This window comes from Chenopodium album, chromosome 5 (genome assembly GCF_948465745.1).
Source record: "Chenopodium album chromosome 5, dcCheAlbu1.1, whole genome shotgun sequence".
Classification (NCBI taxonomy): Eukaryota; Viridiplantae; Streptophyta; class Magnoliopsida; order Caryophyllales; family Amaranthaceae; genus Chenopodium; species Chenopodium album.
The window spans coordinates 977,196-998,306 of record NC_137838.1 but is presented as its reverse complement, the minus strand read 5'-3'; the positions used below and the strand labels follow the sequence as shown (position 1 = coordinate 998,306).

The 21,111-nt window shown below is 36.4% G+C and overlaps 2 protein-coding genes and 1 pseudogene across 4 annotated transcripts; all 3 read right to left on the bottom strand.

Moving 5' to 3' along the window:
• Positions 1-348: 348 nt before the first annotated feature.
• LOC145629966 (uncharacterized) lies at positions 349-3,580 on the bottom strand. The gene is made up of 8 exons (XM_081682207.1): positions 3,172-3,580; positions 2,456-2,586; positions 1,810-1,887; positions 1,665-1,709; positions 1,508-1,552; positions 1,383-1,434; positions 794-890; positions 349-705 (listed from the first exon to the last, which is right to left on the bottom strand). Exons 1-8 carry the CDS (start codon positions 3,482-3,484, stop codon positions 540-542), a joined length of 927 nt encoding a protein of 308 aa, XP_081538333.1. The 5' UTR covers positions 3,485-3,580; the 3' UTR covers positions 349-539.
• Positions 3,581-4,145: 565 nt separating this feature from the next.
• On the bottom strand, positions 4,146-21,075 carry LOC145631277 (uncharacterized; annotated as a pseudogene). The gene is made up of 11 exons (XR_014112382.1): positions 20,495-21,075; positions 19,289-19,785; positions 18,763-18,925; positions 18,637-18,687; positions 18,353-18,535; positions 18,096-18,183; positions 13,921-14,759; positions 13,709-13,722; positions 10,924-11,026; positions 9,310-9,335; positions 4,146-4,431 (listed from the first exon to the last, which is right to left on the bottom strand). The product of XR_014112382.1 is annotated as an uncharacterized LOC145631277 (transcript).
• On the bottom strand, positions 12,854-17,374 carry LOC145631415 (putative disease resistance protein RGA1). 2 transcript variants are annotated; one of them, XM_081683484.1, is made up of 3 exons: positions 13,921-17,374; positions 13,537-13,722; positions 12,854-13,401 (listed from the first exon to the last, which is right to left on the bottom strand). In XM_081683484.1, the coding sequence occupies exon 1, from the start codon at positions 17,330-17,332 to the stop codon at positions 14,768-14,770; it is 2,565 nt and encodes an 854-aa protein (XP_081539610.1). In that variant the 5' UTR covers positions 17,333-17,374; the 3' UTR covers positions 12,854-13,401; positions 13,537-13,722; positions 13,921-14,767. The 2 variants fall into 2 exon arrangements, with proteins under 2 accessions (XP_081539610.1, XP_081539609.1); XM_081683483.1 differs by having other exon boundaries at positions 12,854-13,722.
• Positions 21,076-21,111: the final 36 nt, after the last annotated feature.

The window sequence follows — 21,111 nt, the reverse complement described above, 5'->3', positions numbered from 1 at the left end:
GTCAATGAGAACAAGCCCTAAATGATTTGTTTGAGGATTTGATCATAGAACCTAGTTCCTGCAAAAGTGAAGTTGGGAATTGGTTCCTAATTACCTTCTCTTATAAAATATTCATTTTACTTCATTTCAGTTCAGTTCAACTGAGTTCAGTCAATGAGAACAGACCCTAAATGATTTGTTTGAGGAATTTGATCACAGAACCTAGTTCCTGCAAAAGTGTAGTTGGGAATTGGGGGTAGTAGAATCCACCATCTTCCAGTAGAATCATATATGCTCACAAATACCTTCTTCGACCAGGAAGTTTTACTATGCTTATACAACACTTCATCCCTATATAGACCGTATCCATGCATATGAAAACATCTGATTTATTATGACATTTTAAGCGTTAAATGCGGTCAAATGCACAAGAGTATCCACAGGGAATAAGTTTTACACTGTCAGATTTTGCAAGTTCCCAAACCTGAAGTTAAGGATCCTAATCAGCTACAGTTTTACATAGATTATGAATGCTATTGGATTGTATTCTCCTGGTCAGCTCAACCACCGTAACGAGTCTTCAGGGATTCTGGAGGTTCCTCTTCCATTATACCTGCACCTGCTGTTGCCAGGTATTGACGAATGGTTGTCTGACGATCAGCGAGGTATGTATGATCTAAGAAATTGTTGTAGGCTGCATCTCCAAGATTCTTTGCTGCTAAAACACTGCATAAATACATCAGATTACAGGATGATCTTAACTATACAACCTCATGACATCTTCAAGCCTGATATAGGATACCTAAAATCTTACCAATGGCGCAGGTAAGTTCGACAAGGAAAAACATCATCCCTCCATATTTTATCTATGTTATATCGTCCATAATGCTGATGGTATACTTCTTTACTTCCTGCACATGTACTTGACAGAGTGAGTTTCAGTTCTGAATAACAGTGAAAATTAAATGATATTAATCCCAATTTTTCTGATTCTGTATTATTAATACGGAGTAAAACAAATTTAGAATGCTTTTCTGAAATGACAATCACCATAATGTTTCTTGTCACTGGATTTGAACAAAATTTTGTTCTAGAAGAAGTAAGCAATGATTTAGATTGAAAATCTTACGTAGTAGATAAGTTTCAGCTGAGGTTTGAGAAGAGGGGAGGGGGGGGGGGGGGGTGGGAGGAATGACTCAGACTCAACATGATTGATTATGATAATTATTATGCGTATAATGGCATCAAAACATGAACTAGAAAAGTGAAAACCAAACTATACACATTTTAGGTACAAATGATATCAGACCACAAGGATTGTAGAGGGGAAAAAGAAATTGCATGACACAAAATAGAATTCAGGACTATGGACTAACAGAGTAACAGATACAGAGGAAAATTACCTTCACATCTTACATTGAAAAATTCCTCATCACTGTACCGAGTACATAGAACCTACATATTTCCCACAAGAATAAGTGTTAATCAATTTTGATTCGTGAGCTGAAGTTCAAAGATTAGAACATACCGCTGGATTCTTAAAAGGCGTCCCTTTTATTGTTTCTGGCAGAACCTGCAAAGATGACACATGGTATTGTATAATCAGATATAAGAATGATCTGGGAACTAAATTATCAGTAATAAGAATAAACAATCAAACTTCATGACATAGGCTCTCAACTTACAGCTAAAAATCGGAACTCAAGCTCCCTCTCCATAAAATAAGGTACCTGAACTCATCAAATTGACGGACTAAGTAAATACCATGTGGTCATATGAAAATGTATTGGAGAATATACACAAAAGAGAGGCATTGATTATCCTAAGTACCTCTGACTTTTGAATTTGGAACACAGTAACTATGAGCTCCTCTCCTTCACAAGGCTCCACACTTAAACTTGAGATCTCCTGATATGTTTATAACTAATCTGTTAGCATATTGCGCAAGAAAGTTACGAGAACATTAAAAATTAAGCCAAACTGAACATGAGTCTATCAGGAAGAACCAAAGAAGAAGTGAGGCAACAGAACATGTTTTGCTCAGGAAAACTGCTGGAGGTAAGTTGGACTACAGTTAGCATCGCCCAATAATACCTATTTTCTCTTCTGACTGTCCTACTTTGATTGTCCACTAATCTCACAGTACAACTTAGAACATAGCCAGGCTACTCATATACATCATGAACAACCCTTACTGATTTCAATGTAATAAATTTCCTTAGGTATTTGCAATAAATCTAGATTTCTAAGTACAGTTTCATTGGACGAACCATCTATTTAAGTAAATCAGCAACAAAAACAAAAACCAGACACATAAATGGATTGAATAGTACCTTGAAGGAGAAGAATAAAAAATTATACACTGTTTAGTTTCAGAGAATAATCTCAAAATCAGCAGAAATATGTTTAAATTAACTAAGAAAAAAAAATGAAGTTAAGAACAATGAAAAACGATGCATGTAAAGATCGAAATGACCTTGGTCTCAGGCTTAGCAATGCCACGTTCGAAGAAGATAGGAGCAACATGAGCAAAAACCCTCCTAAAACCTTTCAACCGCGCTATCCTAAAGTTAGCCAAATCAGGAAATGTACTTCTTGCACTCCTCTCTGCTCAAAACCAATACCATTATTATCACACTCACAATCAAGGATTAAGCTTCAAATATTGATTTAACAAATTGAGATTATATTTAAACCGCAATATCAATAAACCATGGCTATCTTTTTTCTATACCAAATTACCAATATTATCCTCTTAAACTTTGCTCTAAGTAAGCCACAATTGGAGTTATATTTAAGTTAAAATGATTAAGTGAAATACATGAATTGGTCTAAAAAAGGATCAAATAAAATCTAACATTATGATTAACCATGATCATAAGCAACATTGTAATAGCATAAAATATGAAAAGCTCCATACTTTTTACTTTCTACTATGCCCGCAATGATGTTAATATCCGATATTGATCAATCTCACATACATGAATGGTAAAATCGCCCTCAAAACCACTAATTCATTACTTCCTCACCCACTATCAAGTTAAAATATTATCAAAATTTTAATAGTATCACATATAATTACAGGACCTCCAATTGACTAACATATGAAAATCCTCAACCCCACCAAATAAAACCCAGAAAAAATTCAGGAAAAAGATAGAATTTTGGAGAATAATTGAAATGAATTTTTACCAGAAAGAAGAGACCCAAAACCACAAATGGAGACATATCCCCTAGGAGAGGAAATCGCATAAAAATCTGACATAACATCAAGCTGAAAAGGCTTAAATTGATCAGTTGAAATGGATGTTGATAATGAAGAAGCAGCCATAATCGTCTGATTTCGATCGAAATTAGTGCTAAAAACAAGGTGGGTGAAAGAAAAATTAGTTGTACTTGTGCTAATGATGGATTTAGGAGTTGGGTTTATAATTGATTTTGAAGGGATTTGAGGGAGTAATTGAATTTGAGAATTGAGAGTGAGAAATGACGAGGATACTGTCATTCTCTGCTACGTACTTCTTTTGACTCCCTCTCTCAACTCTTGTGTTCTAATTTTAAACGAATCAAATTCCAAGAACTTTTTTTTTTTTTTTTTTTTTTTTGGAGAACTCCGGATGTGCACACCTAAGAAAGTAAGAATTGCATTAAATTAAAAATTTAACTTTTTTTTTTTCATTGATAAATGAAAGTGTAAATTGACGGAAGTGGTTTTGTCATATTCTTTTCCCACAAAGTTTTGTGAGAAGGTTTGATATAAGTTATTTTTATTCGTTTCTCATCTTCAGATTAGAACACCTAAATTAACAGAAGTAAAAGAGTTGAATATAGGGGCAATAGAAAATCATTTCGTGTATTTAAGGAAGAGAATTAGGTGAATTAGCTTAATTGATCATCCTTTTACACAAGGATTCGAGTCAATTATTTTGTGAAATCAAAGATTATTAGAATCTAATTATTGCCCCCTGGCTTTGCAACAAAAAAAAAAAAGGTTATTAGAATGAAACTTATTGTTTATACATAGACTACCTTCCAACCAAACTTGGTGATTGATTCAAAAGGTAAGCATCTTAAGCGATTATATCATGAAGAATATGATATCAAATAATGAAGAATTATATGAACAAGTCAACAATACAAAAAAAAATCCCTCTATCCATCCTAAGTTAGAAACCAGCCCAGCCAGCTGGTTGAGAAGCTGTAGTCTTGCTTGCTAACTTATTTGGATCTCCAATATGTTGGGAAGTATTGCCTTCGCCAAATCTAGATGTTCGAAAGCTGGCAGCAAGAGCTGCAGTGAAGTTACCGTTGCCAAATCCCCATCCATCTTCGGTTAATCCAGCCAAATCATCTTGCTTGCTGAAGTGGCCATTCCTAACCCTAGCACACTCAGAAAGATCAGCTACAGATGTTGGTGTAAAGGTATTGTTGGCAAAGGCTTGCCATTTTGACCTTTTTTCACCCAAAAAAAAAATTGCCAAGACGTTTAGCATGGTACCAAAAACCCTCCGGGGGTCCAACTAAGTGGGTGAAACCATCCAATTTTCGACCGGGCCTCGTAACCTCCGAAATTCCTCAAAAAACATAGATAATAGCCTTCAATTTTGAAATTTTTGACCTTTTTTCGCCCGGAAATAAAAATTGCCAAGAATTTTACCATGGTCCCTAATACCCTCCGGGAGTACAATTAGGTGGGTAGTACCATCTAATTTGCCTTAAAACGGTCAATTTATCCGTTCACAACTTGCACCGATTTTGTGAACTTAAACCTACCACGGACATTTACGACAACATTTATCGGTCATACATGGTTCCAAACGGCATTATATGACCCTGAGATGTATCCCCTAGGACCTCAAAACTTTTCGCCTTCGGGCCTCGTAACCTCCGAAATTCCTCAAAAAGCGTAAATAATAGCCTTTAATATTGGAATTTTTAGAACTTTTTTCGCCCGGAAATTGCTGAGATGTTTACCATGAACCCTAATATCCCCAGGAGTCCAATTAGGGGGAGTGAAACCATCCAATTTGCCTTAAAACGGTCAATTTACCCGTTCACAACTAACACCGATTTCGTGAATTCAAGCCTACTCCAGACATTTATGACAACATATATTGGTCATATATGGTTCCAAACAGAATTATATGACCTTGAGATGTATCCCCTATGGCCTCAAGTGTTTTCGCCACCGGACCCCGTAACCTTCGAAATTCCTCAAAAAGTGTGGATAATAACCTTCAATTTTGGAATTTTTTGACCTTTTTTCGCCCGGAAATAAATATGGCCGAAAAGCTTACCATGGTCCCTAATATCCTCCAGGAGTACAATTAGGTGGGTGGAACCATTCAATTTGCCTTAAAACAGTCAATTTACCCGTTAAAAACTTTTACCAATTTCGTGAAACCAAACCTACCGCGGACATTTATGACAACATATAATGGTCATGTATGGTTCCAAACTACATTATACGACCCTAAGATGTATCCCCTAGGGCCTCAAGACGTACATCCACCGGGCCCCGTGATCTCCGAAATTTCTCAAAAAACATGGATAATAGCCTTCAATTTTGAAATTTTTTGACCTTTTTGCGCCTAGAAATAAAAATTGCCGAGATGTTTATCATGGTCTCAAATACCCTCCAGGAGTCCAGTTAGGAGAATGGAACCACCCAATTTGCCTTAAAACGGTCAATTTACCAGTTCACAACTTGAACCGATTTCGTGAACTCAAGCCTACCACAGACATTTATGACAACATATAATGGTTATATATGGTTACAATTGGCATTATATGATCCTGATATGTATCCCCTAGGGCCTCAAGACTTTTTGCCACCAGGCCCCGTAACCTCCGAAATTTCTCAAAAAGCGTGGATAATAGCCTTCAATTTTGGAATTTTTTTGACCTTTTTCACCCAAAAATAAAAATTGCTGAGAAGTTTACCATGGTCCCTAATACCCTCCGGGAGTAAAATTAGGTGGGTTGTACTATCCAATTTGCCTTAAAACGGTCAATTTACCCGTTCACAACTTGCACCGATTTCATAAATTCAAACCTACCACGGACATTTACGACATTATTTAATGGTCATATATGGTACCAAATGACATTGTATTACCCTGACATGTATCCCCTAGGGCCTCAAGACTTTTCGCCACCGGGCCCCGTAACCTCCGAAATTCCTCAAAAAGCGTGGATAATAGCCTTCAATTTTGGATTTTTTTGACTTTTTTTCGTCCAGAAATAAAAATTGCAGAAAAGTTTACCATGATCCCTAATATGCTCCAGGAGTACAATTAGGTGGGAGGAACCATCCAATTTGCCTTAAAACAGTAAATTTACCCGTTCAAATCTTTTACTGATTTCATGAAATCAAGCCTACCGCGGATATTTATGAAAACATATAATGGTCATAAATGGTTCCAAACAACATTATATGACCCTGAGATGTATCCCCTAGGGCCTCAAGTCTTTTCACCACCGGACCCCGTAACATCCAAAATTTCTCAAAAAGCGTGGATAATAGCCTTCAAATTTGGAATTTTATGACATTTTTCGCTCGGAAATAAAAATTGTCGAGAAGTTTACCATGGTCCCTAATACCCTCTGAAAGTCCAATTAGGTGGGCGGAACCATCTAATTTGCCTTACAACGGTCAATTTACCCGTTCAAATCTTTTACCGTTTTCGTAAGCTCAAATTTACCACGGACAATTACAACAACATTTAATGGTCATATATGGTTCCAAATGGCATTATATGACCCTGAGATGTATCCCCTAGGGCATCAAGTCTTTTCGCCACCAGACCCTATAACCTCCGAAATTTCTCGAAAAGCGTGGATAATAGGCTTCAATTTTGGAATTTATTGACCTTTTTTCGTCCAGAAATAAAAATGACCAAAAAGTTTACCACGGTCCCTAATATCCTCCAGAGAACAATTAGGTGGGCGGAACCATCCAATTTGCCTTAAAACAGTTAATTTACCCGTTCAAATACCGATTCGTGAAATAAAGCCAACCGCGGACATTTATGACAACACATAATGTTCATATATGGTTACAAACGACATTATATGACCCTGAGATGTATCCCTTAGGGAATCTATTTGTTTCGCCACCGGGCCCCGTAACCTCTGAAATTCCTCAAAAAGCGTTGATAATAGCCTTCATTTTTGAAATTTTATAACCTTTTTTCGCCCGGAAATAAAAAATTTCGAGAAGTTTACCATGGTACTTAATACCTTCCAAGTGTACAATTAGGTGGGTTGTACCATCCAATTTGCCTTAAAACGGTCAATTTACCGGTTCACAACTTGCACCGATTTCATAAACTCAAATCTACCACGGACATTTACGACAACATTTAATGGTCATATATGGTTTCAAATGACAATATATTACCATGAGATGTATCCCCTAGGGCCTCAAGAATTATCGCCACCGAGCCCCGTAACCTACGAAATTCCTCAAAAAGAGTGGATAAAGCCTTTAATTTTGGAATTTTTAAACCTTTTTTCTTCCGGAAATAAAAATTGTCAAGAAATATACCATGGTCTCTAATACCCTTCGGGAATACAATTAGGTGGGTAGAACCATCCAATTTACCTTAAAACGATCAATTTACTCGTTCACAACTTGCAGTGATTTCGCGTACTCAAGCGTACCACAGACATTTATGACAAAATATAATGGTTCCAAACGGCATTAGATGACCCTGAGATGTATCCCCTAGGGCCTCAAGACTTTTTGCCAACGGGCCCCGTAACCACCAAAATACCACAAAAGCGTGGATAATAACCTTTAATTTTAAAATTTTTTGTCCTTTTTAGCCTGGAAATTAAAATTGCCGAGATGTATGTTTACCATGTTTCGTAATATCCTCCGGGAGTTCAATTAGGTTGGTGAAACCATCCAATTTGCCTTAAATGATCAATTTACCCATTCAGTACTTGCACTGATTTCGTGAACTCAAGCCTAACACGGATATTTAAGAAAACATATAACGGTCATATTCAGTTCCAAAACGGCATTATATGACCCTGAGATGTATCCCTCAGGGTCTTAAGTCATTTCGCCAACGAACCCCGTAACCTCCAAAGTTCCTCGAAAAGTGTGGATAATAGCCTTCAAATTTTGGAATTTATTGACCTTTTTTTCATCCGGAAATAAAAATGGTAGAAAAGTTTACCATGGTCCCAAATATCCTCCGGGAGTACAATTAGGTGGGTGGAACCATCCAATTTTCCTTAAAACAGTCAATTTACCCGTTCAAAACTTTTACCGATTACGTGAAATCAAGCCAACCGCGGACATTTATGACAACATATAATGGTCATATATGGTTCAAACGACATTATATGTACCTGAGATGTATCCCCTAGGGCCTCAAGACGTATCTTCACCAGTCCCCAGGTTCTCCGAAATTTCTCAAAAAACGTGGATAATAGCCTTCAATTAAAATTTTTTTTTTTACCTTTTTGCGCCCAGAAATAAAAATTTCCCAAATGTTTAGCATGGTCCTTAATACCCTCCAGGAGTCCAATTAGGTGGGTGGAACCATCCAATTTGCCTTAAAACGACTAATTTACCAGTTCACAACTTGCACCGATTTCGTGAACTCAAGCCTACCACGGACATTTATGACAACATATAATGGGTATGTATGGTTACATACGACATTATATGATCCTGATATGTATCCCCTAGGGCCTCAAGACTTTTCGCCACCGGGCCCCGTAACCTCCGAAATTCCTCAAAAAACGTGGATAATAACCTTCAATTTTGGAATTTTTTTACCTTTTTTCGCCCGGAAATAAAAATTGCTGAGAATTTTACCATGGTCCCTAATACCCTCTGGGAGTACAATTAGGTGGGTGGTACCATCCAATTTGCCTTAAAACAGTCAATTTACCCGTTCACAACTTGCACTGATTTCGTGAACTCAAGCCTATCACGGACAACTAGTCAAATTCCTAGAATTTTAAAACACAGTATCGTGTTTCCTACCTCTATACACTTATTCTACAACTAGTCTAATTCTTAGAAGTTTAAAACACAATCCCTTGTTTCCTACCTCTATTGACTTATGACACAACTAGTCAAATTCCTAGAAGTTTAAAACACGATACCGTGTTTCGTCCTTCTATTGACTTGTGACACAATTAGTGAAAATCCTAAAAGTTATAAACACGGTACGCTGTTTTGTCCCTCTATTGACTTTTGCGTGTTGAAGTCAAATCCATAGCAGTTGTAAGCACGGTACTGTGTTTCGTCCCTTTATTAACTTATGCCATAACTACTCAAATTCCTAGAAATTTAAAGCATCGTACCGGGTTTCGTCCCTCGCTCTATTAACCTATGCCACAACTAGTCAAAAATATTATTATGCATAGACAGACTTAATGAGAATATTTCATGAACAACACATATTTACATAATGAATATTTGAAATTATCTATGAACATAATAAATATTAGGAAATTTTAGAAAATAACACCTGAAAAAAACACAAATTTTGATTATAACACCACAACAAAAAAAACTTTTATTATAACACCACAAAAAAATCAAAAATTTTGGTTTCACCACCACATACTAACGCCATCCAAAAAACCGTTAGTGGGCCCCACATAGTATACGTGTCAGTTATATATTGGGTTAATTAAAAAAAACAAAAATAAAAAAAATAAAAAACCCTAAAATCCTAATCCAGCCACCGTATGCACCACTGGCGTCGGTTCCTCCCACCCACCGCCTCTGTTGGTTCCCCTCCCCCCCCCCCCCCCACCGATCACCCACGACCGACGCACCACCCTAACCCTTAAACACCGTACCCACCTCAGCCTCAGCCCCGATTTAATTCGATTTTTGGGTTAGGGTTCAGGTGAGCTGAGGGCAGTTTTAGGGTTGGTGTGGGTTGGGTTTCGAAGACAATTTTGGGTAGGGGAGAGAATTTCGGCGACAATGATGGTGTGGGAGAGGATTTCGGCGATGTGGGTGGTATTTGGGTTGAGTGGGAGAGGATTTTGGCGGCGACGGGGGTGGTTTTTGGGTTGGTGTGGGAGGCTTTCGGCGACGTGGGTGGTTTTCGAGGGGGGGGAGGCAAAATTCGACAGTGTGGGAAGGATTTCGGCGACGTGGGTGGTTTTGGTGGGGGAGATGGGTGCCGGCGACCTGGGTTACGGTGTTGGTGGCTGAGGCAAGGCGGCGCCGGTGGTGGGGCTAGCTGGGTTAGGGACTTTCTTTTTTTTTCAATTATTTTTTTTTTTCATTCAATTCATTATTTTTAAACCTATAGGCTATTGACACGTGTCAAATTATGGCCCCACTAACGGATTCCATCCAAGAATCCGTTAAGTGGTGGTGAAACCAAAATTTTTGGTTTTTTTGTGGTGTTATAATAAAAGTTTTTTTTGTTGTGGTGTTATAATCAAAATTTGTGTTTTTTTTAGGTGTTATTTTCTAAAATTTCCTAAATATTATTATGAATATAAGGCATTTTATTTTGAACATAAAAACTAAGAAATAAAAAATAATGTGACTATGAAACATATATATGCATTACAAGTAATAAAAATATGTACATATTCCAAAAAAATGTGAATATATAAATTCCAGAAAAAAGAACATAATCATGCAAAAATATGAACATATTCATAGGTTCCCTTAAATGTGAACATTAGCTTTTAAGACATAGGCATAAGAAATATGAACGTATGCATTTTAAAAAGTGAACATCATCATTCAAAATATGAACATAAGCATTGATTTTCTAATATGATTATGAAAAAAAAATTCGAACAGAGTATCGAAAAATTCAGATGAAAATTAACGACGAAAGTCAGTGATATTCGTAAAAATTTACAAAAAATCGGACAAAAATAAGAGAAAATTTACCCTTTTTTTAAGGATAATCCTATTGATTTTGCATCTCTTCCCGTTTATATATCCATTGTTGATTTTTCAGTTTTTAGTGAAGTAAAATCATGTAAAGGAGAGAGAATGGAGTTTGGAGAGAGAAAATCGGAGAAATTATGAGAAGTAAAACTTTTTACAAAAAAAAAAAAAAGGAAAATCCAAAATTTAGATTTGGAGTGGGTCACGTTTGGGAAGTGAAGGTTTGGGTTGGGTCATGTTTTCGTTTTGGGGCATTTGGGCGAATTTAGCAACTAAACTGCTTATTTATTGGCTGGTGTTGTATGTATCCTAGCTGCATAAGGATGCATGTAAGACCAATAGGGATACTTAAAATCGTGTTACGACACGGCCACGGCCCCCCCTCGATCACCGTACCGTGCTGGGAAAATCTCATATACTGGGCCCGTGCCGCTCGCGGGCCGGCACGACCCATGCCCACCTCTAGGTAACCGTCTCAAGGATGAACGACACGTGTCCCACCCAATAAGTTTATATGGGACGTAGTTTATAATAATAATAAAAAAAAAAAAAAAACTAGTTCAAAACCCGTGCTATACACGGTTCTATGATATTATTTTATAATTTGTTTAAAGGTGTGTTCTATTCACCTGATTTTCACTGATCTAAACTTATCTTACTTATATGAACTTACCTGAATTTATCTGAATTTATTAGACCTTATTAAAACTTATTTTAGTTGTAATTTGTACTTGGATAACCCTTATAAGAACTTATTAAACCTGAACTGAACTTATCTTAACTTACTTGAACTTATTACACCTGAAATAAGTACCCTAAACGGTACAAAACGAAATCATAAGAAGTAAAAAAACATACAAAAGAAATAAAATACAACAAACATTATGATATACCATAAGATTAATAATACTTTTTGATAATATCCTAAGTAGTATTTTATATTATTACATAATATTTCTCATTCTTTAGCATTATATTTTTTTAGGTATCAATCCAGTATAAAGCCAAAGCTTCTCTATGAGATATAGAAACAAACTTCATTCAAAAAAAAAGAAAAAAAGAAAAAAAAAGAGAGTAACAATTTTTTTGGCGGAAAATTTTTTTATGAATTGATGCCACACGTGTACTTTAGGGCTAACTACGGGGATTACTTTAGTATATAAGTATAGATAGAAATGAAAAATCAAATGAAATTAGAACAATAATAGAGCTAACAATGTTAAGATTAAAGAAAAAGAGGACAATGTAATTCTACGGAGTATATGAAATTATCAATGCAACATCATCATTACAATTTATTACTCCATAATAAGAGGAAATTACTGTGATTGCAATACTATATAGTAACTTATCATGATCCTCTATAATATAATTAACTTCATTTGATTGAATTGTTTTGTTTTCCAAATTCACCTATTCTTCTGCGAGCATATATCACTATCTTCGCCCCTTGTGGTAGTAAATTAGAACTCCATTATTGTATACCATTCACCTTCTAGTTGGTAATCACTTTTTTTAAGAATAAAGTCAAAGTGTAAAGAACACATTTTAGAAAAATACTTTTAAAAAAACTAATTAATCAATCAATCAATTATTTAGACCTTATAATCTGTAGCCAAAAGTTATTCATACATTATTGATGAACTTTTGTGGTTAGTTTCTTTTTAGATTACACACTCATGGCAGTGAGGATGCGAAGGTGGGTATGAAATGCACTGTCCAACACACGGCCAGTAGATGCATTGGCAAGTGTTACATAAATACAGTTGGAAACCTTGGAAGCCCTGATGATCAACTTTCAAATGGTTTTATTTGATTGATTTAATCAGAAAAAAAAATATATGGGTTGTCATTAATATTAGGAATCAAATAATATACATCAGAGCAGGTTCACAGAAAAGAAGTAGCCGCGCCTGATCCTATATACATTACAGTCAGTCATCAGTTGCCTATAATGATGCAAAAGATGAACATATATAAGGGTCTACATGAAACAAACCAAAGTAGGTTCATTTTTTTGTTCATAAAAGAGAAAACTGAATCAACCATCTTACAAAAGATTCAACTGTTACAATTCTTAAGAGCCAAAATACAGAGAAAAATGTGAAAGTTTCTCAAAATCCTAAAGAAACTCACATTAAATTAATCAAGTCACCCCAGAAATTGGCAATGAGTGGAATGTGATTAAGAACAGCAACCCCTCAGAAAAATTCACCAGCTTTATTTGGGAGAAAAGCCATACTTCTTATTACTTTCTTAGTAATAAAAGTTCTGATGAAGAGTTCTTCATGGCAAGTCATCCTCTTTCAAGGATCGGAGGAAGACAGGCAGTCTGAATGACTTTCATTCTCAAACTCTGAATAAACCTCCATCAGTCCAATTACATTTGCATTGTTTGAGAGTATGGGGATTTCTTTACTTCCCCCCCTCTACTCTTAAGCGTGACGACTGAGGCAGAAAATTTACAACAGACTTGTCATCAATTGATCAGGTTTGTATACATAAGCAAAGCGTTGTCCGGATTGCTTTAATGAACAAATAAACAAGATTACTTCAGAGACAATTTAGAACACCAAATTATAATAATAAAGAGATGGATCAGCTGAAAACAGTGCCTAATAGTTTGAGTAGACAGAAAGACCAATGAGCTGGATTCTAACCTGAATATTGTTTGTGTTCAGGATCAAGCTGTATGCAGAATGCATTATTCATGGAATTCAAGTCGTCTTTTTTTTTTTTTTTTTTTTTTTTTTTTTTTTTTTTTTTTTTTCTTGCAGATGATGTACATCTAGTCATTCAGGCTGTTATCAGCAAGACTCTGAAGCCTATTACCATTCTCCTAGTTCCTGAGATACAAAAATCTTATGTTAAGTGAATGAAAATTACTGGCTGCATCTAGTTAAATAAACAGCCTGTTATTTTCCAAAAGATACATACAAAACAAAAACTTAAAAACAGGAAACCAATGCAAAGAACGCTAACTTTATGTATCAAATTGATAAAAATGAATATAAATACAGTAAATAGTTGGTGCAATGACTTACAATTTGAGGGATGTGTTGGATTTTGGGACGGTCCTTTCCATCAGGTTCTTTGCATCTTTCAGTTAGGTTCGGGCAACGTTCTATGGAAAGTCTCTGGAGGGAGGTGAGTGTCCGCATTGCTTCTGGTATTGATTTGAGGGCACCACAGTTCTTTATGTACAGGCTTCGAAGGGAAGACAAACTGCTTATCCATTCTGGGAGGGCTGTCAATTTGGTACAGCTGTAAATGGTGAGGGCTTTGAGGGAGGTCAAGTACTGCATCCCCTTTGGCAAACTAGTCCATTTGAAGCTATGTAAATGCAAGGAGCGGAGGCTTTGAGGAAAAGATTTCCAAAGCATCATGTTGTCATCTTCTTCTTCATACTCGTCGGAGCCGAAGAGAACGTTGCCTAATGTGATTTCCTCCAAAGCACTGAAATGCTGCAAACCTGTTCCTCCAGTCAGTCTGTTCAGTCTATTTATTTTGTTAATTGATAGACTTTGCAAAGAAGATGCGCATCTCTGAAATGCCTCTCCAACTTCTGATTCATTCTCCCTCTCCTGATCATCTCCTCCTGATATGATGAGCTGAGCAAGACTATTTGTGGGCACTGATTTCAAAATACTCGCATTGTCGGTATGCAGGTAGAAAAATTTGACACTGACAGAAGTATCAACTGCTGTTTTTAATATTTGGAAATTTTTACTTTTTTGCAAGGTCAGCTTCTCAAGGTTTGGACAATGAGGAATTAACGTCAGGTTTGGGCAATCGAAGATATTTAATATGGATACAGAGGGAAATCTCCACCTGGAAATCAAGCCGTGATTATCATCAGGTGATGGCTCCTCCTTCCACCAACCTTTCAATTTATCCATTTTGTAAAAACGAAGTACTCCAAGCTAATTCTGCAGTTGTTGCTTCATCGTCATTGCTTACGCTTCCTCTTGTATTCTCCATGTACTCCAAGCTATCCAAATCTTCAAGTGCCAGTGATTTCAGATGAGGCAGTGTACTTAGCACTGGCATCTCTGTCAAGTTTCTACATCGATCAAACCTGATATTGACAAGACGCGATAGGGAGACTGCCCTACTCTCTGTTTTCCCCCACTTTGGAATTGTTGTACCCTGGTAATCGCACAGGTAAAATCCCTTGAGATTTGAAGGTGGCTCCAGGACTTCCAAAACAGCTTCATGTCTCACACATCCACCCTGTTTATTACTAAAACTGATATGGATGCTGGTGAGATATTTCATGCTCTTCAGATACCCTCCCTCTACCCTGCTATTCATGCCTTCCACTTTTCTATTAGTATAATTTTCACCGATTACAATACTGATGAATCCCTTTAAGTTGATGAGAGGTTTTAGGGCTTTCAGCTCGTCAACATCACTTGAATTTCTGTTACCCACCACAAAGAATGTAAGCACTCTAAGACTACTTAGCTTATCCAAGCCTGAAGGCATACCACTTAACCTATAATCAGAAATTAAATCCAAATGCCAAAGGTTAACCAGTTTGCTAAAACCTTTTGGCAACTCCCTTAAATTAAAGCACTGGCGTAAATTTAATGTCTGCAGATTATGCAGCCTTGTAATTGCATCAGGAAGTATCTCCAAACTACTGTTATGAGACAAGTCAAGAAACCTTAAATGCAACAGCTTACCTATTGAATTGGGCAAGATTTTAATGTGCGATCTTGACAAATCAAGCGCCCTTAGGCACAACCACTTGTCAATAAGAGTATCCACTGGAGGTTCTTTACTCACATTGCAAATGTATGAACGAATCTTGTTGCTACATGAAGAGATCGTTTCTGTACATATATCACCAACACATTGCACATGACGTATTTTATCACCCATTTTATTCGTCATAGAAGTGACTACACGGACCTCCTCCCTCCCCACTTCTTTAGTGACATCATGCATCAAGTCATGGATCTTAATTGAATCTATATCACCATCATCGTTCTTTTCGACATCTTGAAAGAAACATCTCCGTAACAAAATTACAAAATGTTCCTCTGCAGCATCATCTATTCTTTGACCACCTTCTAATGGCACAATGTATCCTTGTGCCATCCAAAGTTCAATTAATACACCCTTCTCTATTACATGATCCTTTGGAAACACTGCACAATAACTGAAACAACTCTTCAACGAGGATTCTAGATTGTGGTAGCTGAGCATTAATATAGACATAATCCTATTATTGCCTTCACCAGTTGTGGCTAGTCCACTCTGTTCAAACGACTCCCACTTTCGTATGTCTTGCCCAAACAAAAGACTTCCTACCACCTTTATAGCTAAAGGAACGCTATGACACTTTGCAACAATCTTCTTCCCAATCTCAACGAACTCACCATGATTTTCTTGCTGACATCCAATGCTAAATGCCGACATCTTAAACAACTTCCATGAATCCTCTTGGGATAAACCTTGTAATTTATAGGCATGTTCTTCCCCTATTATAGCTGCTGTAGTCTCTGAACGTGTAGTTATCACAATCCTACTCCCCCCTCGACCCAACATCAAGAACTTCTTCAAAGCAAGCCAATTCTCACGATCCTCATTCCACACATCATCAAGAACAAGGAAAAACTTTTTTCCTCGTAATTGATCTTGGAATCGGTTTTGCACCAATTCCATTGTAGAGCTACCATCAATCTTACAATGAGTAACCAATTCAATTATCTTACAAAGGACTGCTTTCACATCAAATATCTCCCCATCTTGATCAGAGACACAAACCCATAACTTCAAATCCGGAAACTCACTCTTTATCTTTTCATCATTATACACAAGTTGAGCAAGAGCGGTTTTTCCCAACCCTCCCATTCCCACAATAGTCAGGAAACAAAAATCTTGTTTCATACTAGGATTTAGCAACATAGCTATGATCGTCTCCTTATCCTTATCCCTCCCAATAATATCATTCGCGTGTAAATACGAACAAGTTTCCTCCCTTCTCCTACAAATAGGCTTGTAGTCAACTTTAAACCCAAACTTAGTGTGCCTATCAACTATATCATCTAACTGCTTCTTAATCTCCTTAACCTTACAAGACATCTTGTAAGCTTGACCCATCTTCTTTTTCTTAGAAGAAAAGAAACGACGCACCTTTTCAGAGAACTTACCACCCTTGTTGGCATTGCCATCGATCTGTTTCAGCTCAGCAAGAGTGAGGAACTCATCGAACAAGTCGTCGGCATCATAAACAACATCCTTGAGGTCCTCGATGTAGCCTCGTTCTGCCTTGGTGAGCTCTCGCTTGGATTCGGCATCAAGGAGCACATTCTTGAGGTTGGTTACAGTTTTGTTTAGATCTTCAAGATGAGATTTGTAACCCCACATATCACATATCTCTTGAACGATCTCACTGCTAATCACTTCTATGAGTTTCGCAGCAATCGGGATTCCGAGTTCAGCCATTGGGTTTTTGGAAGAGATTTCAGAGTGAAGAACATATGATGGAGTGGACAGTGGAGAAAGATAGTAAGAGTAATGGTGACTAAGGCTTACACCCTCTATTTTAGGTAGGGTTGTTCAACGGTTCAAGACCGAAAATTGAAATTTTAAGACTCGGAGATCAGACCGGTTTTGCTTGGACCGGGCGTCCAGATCTGGACCTAAATGATAAAACCGATCCAAAACCCGGAGTGGACCAGTTTGGAAATTTTTTAATAGAAAGGAGCATAGGAAGTTACATTATAGAGTTGTTATTCATAATTTTAAACAAAAAAAATTCAGTCTGTTTTTTAATACTATGTGTTTGCCCCATACTTCCGTAAAGATGAAATCAAATCAGTTTATTTTAATTTGTATTTACAAAAATTGAATCATAAAACACACTAACCAATAGAAAGGAGCATAGGGAGTTACATTTGTTTTATACCCAAGAATTGATGATTATGCCCCCCATTAAAATTGAACAGGTGATGACAAAACAATATGGAGCGGAGTATTGGGAAAAAATAAATACTAAATGAACGCACAATCTCCAAAGCACAGGATTTGAAGCCCTAGACATAGTCTTGGACTTTGGGGATTCCTAGTACAGCAGAAAGGATTGTAATAATTTTATAAATTACTTCATTATTGTTAAGAAATCTTTATTATATGAAGTCAGGATGAAATCCAATCTCTCTCATTGGAGAAGAGCATTCAGATATGTTGCAAAGTACCTTCGGTTAGCCTGGAGCTAATTCATGCATATTAGGCGGTCGATCAGGTAATGACTTCTGTGATCCAACAGGTAATTGCTCATTGACACGAAACCAGACCTATAAACAAGAATACAATAGTCAGGAAAGAAAAAATAAATAAAAAATTGAGAACACAAATGATAATAATGCTAACAATTAGAAAATACTTATATCTGCATTGATATGGATGACCTAAAACAATTAAACAAACCTAAGTTCATAATGACCAATCAAGCAAAGTGCTTGCCTGTGTGATGTCTGGTCTGGAGTCTGGGGAAGAGTTAAGCATGTCTCGGATTAAATCAGTAATGGAAACACTGTATTTTGGCAAATCTGGGATGCGATAATTTCCATTCAAAATCTGTAGCTTTGATTCGCCATCAAATGCAGATTTGAGATAGCAAATACAGTAGAGCAAACAGCCAAGTGCCTAAACAAAAGAAAGGAATTTAAATTCTGGTGCTTGTAGCATTCATAACTCTAAACGAATATAGCTTCGTTTAAAAGCAAACATGTCAAAGATCAACTTACCCATATGTCCACCTTCTCACTAATGAAATCTCTTCGGAACAGAGCCCACATCTGTCCCAGGGGGAAAAAAAATCATATATATTTCAGTTACAATTCATTGGATAAAGTAATGCAAGTTCTTTCAACCTCAGGTGCTCTATAGGGTGTCGTGTGTTTCCTAATGTCGTCTTCTTCAATTTCCATTTCTTCAGGTTTCTCAAAGCGTTTGTGATTGGTAGAAGTGCTTCCAAAGTCACACAATTTCCATGACCCATCTGAACCCAGCAAAAGATTTTCTGCTTTCAAGTCACTACACAAAAGATAGGATGAGCAAGCAATATCAGATGAAATTCAAAGTGAAAAAAGGCAACATTTTCATCAGCTTACTGCAGTTCTACTTTTCTAATTTGAAGTCTCTAAAAAAGAAATTATTCCCCACAAGCTACCCTGGAGGAGGAGAGGACTAAAAAGCAGTAAATTATACAAAATAAAAAATAGAAGTAAATAGCAAAAGTCACATGGCAGAGACTTTGGGGTTATTTAACATGAATCGTCATACAGAACCATCTGCGAAAAATGAATTCAACACTGAAAATTAAGACACACAGATAAAAGGGGAAATAGAACCCTAAACCTTCCATTAAAAAATTTGTGTTAAGAGCTTGTTCCTTACCGATGGGCAATTGGTGGAGAATGGCAATGCATAGCAAAGACTGCATTACAAACATCTCTATAAATTGTTAGGACTTGTTTTTCATCAAAGTAACAAGCTCCTCTACTCTCTAAAACATTTACCAGAGATTTCTCACAATATTCCATCAGAAGAAGTGCTTCTTTTGCCCTTCCCATATCCAAAATAGTATGAGAATCAAGCAAAACCACATTAGGATGTCCTTTCAGAGATTTTAGTACTTGGATCTCTTTCACACTAAATCCAATGATTCCTGATCATTGCATATGATATGCTTTAAAGCATATTGCTTCGATGCATTCAATGCATATTTAGCCAAGTAAACAGAAGAGAATCCTCCCTCAGCAATGACATTCTTGACATTAACCTTAGTGTCACCAATATCAATATAACGGCCCTCAAGCCCCGAAGTTTCCTTCTGCACAAAGGGCTTAAACTTCCACATGAATACATGATCGATGCTTGATGAATAAAGCACACTGCAGGCATTCAAAAGAGTTAAATGTGAGATTAGCCATACATTATACAACTTGATGATTCTTTCCAATGTTGAACTAAGGAGTTAAATTCACACCATAAAGTATAGCCTTCATACACTACACTAAAACTACATAAGTACCAACAAAATTTCCTTAAAAATTTTACCTAAATCATTACACTCAAAATAACAAAGTACATATGCAATTTTACCTCATCTTGATCTTTTACATGAATTCCTATCATTCTCCATAATTTTTGCTCTTAAGCAAGTCAAATTCATATCAAATATTATTTTTTTTCCATCTTAATGTATCCAATATCTAATAAAGCACACCCCAACCCAATACTCACATTACCCACTTCCAAATTCCCAATACCCACCAAATCCAAGCCCTTTCTTCCTCTCCTATGACAAAACAACAAAATTTGCATTTCATATACAAATATTTAGCTACCCTAAAGTCCTAATTGAAGGTAATCACATATTATAGACTTCAAAATTAAGAAAGAACAATTCTGAAAGTAATTCTCTAGTTTCAAACAATTTCACCCAAAAAAAAAAGTATATCGATCAAATTACGATAGTCCGTAAAAAATAATGAATTTCAAGAATGTTTAATAATCTCTATAATACACCAACAAATAAAATGGTGAAATTCTGTTAAAAATTAATTGATATTGAATTAAGAGAGTGAGGATGTGTTTTACCTGAAAATGTATTGATAGAAAACAGAGATGGGAAATTGGAGAGAGAAATGACGGTGGTTTCCGACGAAGCGGCGAAGTGATCACCGGCAACGGCAGATCAGTCGGTGTAACAGAGCTCAGAAGATGACGGAGAGTATAACACGTGTATTAATTACTCTTATTTCTAACTAAAAGTCTCATTTATCGCAGAAAATAAAAATTGTCTGGTGGAAAAATTGTACGGAGTGAATACTTTGAAAGTGGAATCCCTTATCCTAACGTGAATTATGTATATGGTACATCTTGTAAAAGTTAACCCGTTATTCTATTTTCTTTGATTAGTATTGTTGAATATAATAATTTTGTCTCATTTATTTAGCCAATACTCCGTATTTTTCAACTTGTTTTGCTAAAATAAACTTATTTAAATGTATGATTAAAATTGTACTGGTACTAATTAAGTTGAAGAGAACGATTATTTACATTATAGCACATATGGGGTGGTAGATTGTTAACGAATCTCGATAAAGGTAAAGGTAAATTTTACGAGTACAATGACTAAAAGGATCAACGACAAATTAAGGATATGATTCATTCAAAAATATCCAAATCGTATTCTACCAAACTAGCTAGGTTTA